The sequence below is a fragment of the Halyomorpha halys genome, unplaced genomic scaffold (genome assembly GCF_000696795.3).
Source record: "Halyomorpha halys isolate HHAL.00 unplaced genomic scaffold, Hhal_1.1 Scaffold547.1, whole genome shotgun sequence".
Classification (NCBI taxonomy): Eukaryota; Metazoa; Arthropoda; class Insecta; order Hemiptera; family Pentatomidae; genus Halyomorpha; species Halyomorpha halys.
In genome coordinates this window covers 406,522-408,441 of record NW_027111872.1, presented here as the reverse complement: position 1 = coordinate 408,441, position 1,920 = coordinate 406,522, and the positions used below count along the sequence as shown (strand labels likewise).

General features: G+C 30.3%; 1 protein-coding gene across 8 annotated transcripts in view; it reads left to right on the top strand.

Moving 5' to 3' along the window:
* The window catches only part of mino (glycerol-3-phosphate acyltransferase mino), a 138,619-nt gene that overhangs the window by 133,154 nt on the left and 3,545 nt on the right, over nucleotides 1-1,920 (top strand). For all 8 annotated transcript variants that reach the window (XM_014426044.3, XM_014426045.3, XM_067049800.1 and 5 more), the window contains 3 exons: nucleotides 32-216; nucleotides 1,274-1,421; nucleotides 1,504-1,700. In XM_014426044.3, coding sequence (XP_014281530.1) covers nucleotides 32-216; nucleotides 1,274-1,421; nucleotides 1,504-1,700 — 530 coding nt within the window. The remainder of the gene's footprint in view (nucleotides 1-31; nucleotides 217-1,273; nucleotides 1,422-1,503; nucleotides 1,701-1,920) is intronic.

Below are 1,920 nucleotides of genomic sequence, written 5' to 3'. Positions count from 1 at the left end.
ATATTTTATACTTATATTTTTGATACCACAGATTGCACTCAGAGCACAGCTGTAATGTCTACAAATGCAGTTGCATTCCTGTTGCTCTATTACTTCAGGGATGGAGTACCTCTCTCTAAACTTACTTTTGCTCTGGATCGTCTCAGAGAAGAGCTTAGCTCTTCTAAGAAAGACGTTGGGTTTAGTGGCGAGAGCAAGGATGTCGTCGAACATGCAGTAAGTCTAAAGATATTTAGTTTGCATTATCAAGAAACCTTTTGGTACGAAATATAAAAAGTTTAGGGCCTGATTTACTTTTAAATCAGTTAAACAGTGTTGATAACACCTCAAACATTAAGAACATCATTTTTTTCTGATTTCATCATGCATAATTGTCATTTCTTTATTTTAAACAAAACTTGTTGTTGCTATAATCCATGAAGGGTCTTGGAGGAAGTACTGTTTTTAGAACAAAGATTTTAATTAGGTGGTTTGGTCAGGATCACCCTTAACCCTGTAATTTTCTTCTAGTTAAGGGACCTTATAGAAGCTGAGTATGCCTTAGAAAGGTCGCCCAATCTTAGTATTGATCCACAGCTAAAGTAAGAGAATAAATAAATTTCTTCTACAGCTGGTCACAAACCTGGGCCTGGGAGATATTAACATGTAATATTTTTGTACTAGATCTTAAATCTTAAAACTTAAGTGCTGTAAAAATTGAAAACTTTCAGCTGAGAAAGTTTGTAACTGAAATGCTAAATCAAGTCCCTCTGACCATGGTCTAAATCCTGTCTGTACTAAATAATTTTTTTAAACCATATGGTATTTTTAAGGTTTTGGATTCAATAACAGAATACAGCTTGTTCCTATTTATTAAGAGCTGCATTATAAGGTAAGTAAGCTTAGGATAGAATGGAAGGCAATAATCAAGTTTTCCATTTACTTGCAGGTTGTAAAAATCAAGAAATGTACAATGTAAACTGTTTCTTTTGAGAGTTAGGCTTCTCACTTGTCAGTTAATATGTGATGTTTGTATCAATCCATAAATATCATATATTTTTCAATTATTTTTTCATTAATAAAGGATACAGTAGGAACTGTCTAGTTTCATTGATTCTTAATTTTAAAAGATTAATTTTTAATTCAGCAATTAATCCTATCGCACATAACTAATAATTTATGTGAGAGGCTTTTATTAAAATGATGAAAATTTATATTTATGTTTAAAATAAATTATTTTGCTTTTAAACATTAAAATATGCCTAAGAAAATATAATTTTTTCTTCTATTTTAGGTCTCGCTTCTCGGGGCAGGATTGGTTCAGATCGAAAAGAGGGACGATGATGTTCACTACAAACCTGTTTCTATCCTCCCTAATGTTTTGGAACTCAATTATTACAGCAACACCCTCATTTCTCATTTCTGTCTTAGAGGAGTAGTTGGTGAGTGAAATTTTATTTTTTGAGAATTTAAATAATTAAAGAAAACTGTTATATTAATCATCAAAATATTTTTTCATTCTAGGACGTGTACTTTTAAGCTTAACCGCAGACCAAAGGGATGCCAAAGTATCGATAGAAAAAGTAATCGATGTATCAATCTTACTTTGTGAAATCTTACAATTTGAATTTATATTTACTAAAACATGCCAGCAACTGAATAATGCTGTCTTCGATGTCATTGAAGAAATGACAATGCAAGAAATCCTTACTGAAGCTGTGGTAAGTTTGAAGTGTAAATCTATTGTTAAAGTTAAGTCTGTACAAAGTTGGACATTAGTTGGTTGAAAATTTATCTGACTTAACTAGTGACTAAATTTTTAGTCTTGAATAAAACTTTAATTGACATGACTAAAATTTTAATTGAAATAAAAATTTATTTGAATGATTGAATTAAAATGAAGTATTGCATTAAATAAAATAAAAATTAACAAATAAAAAA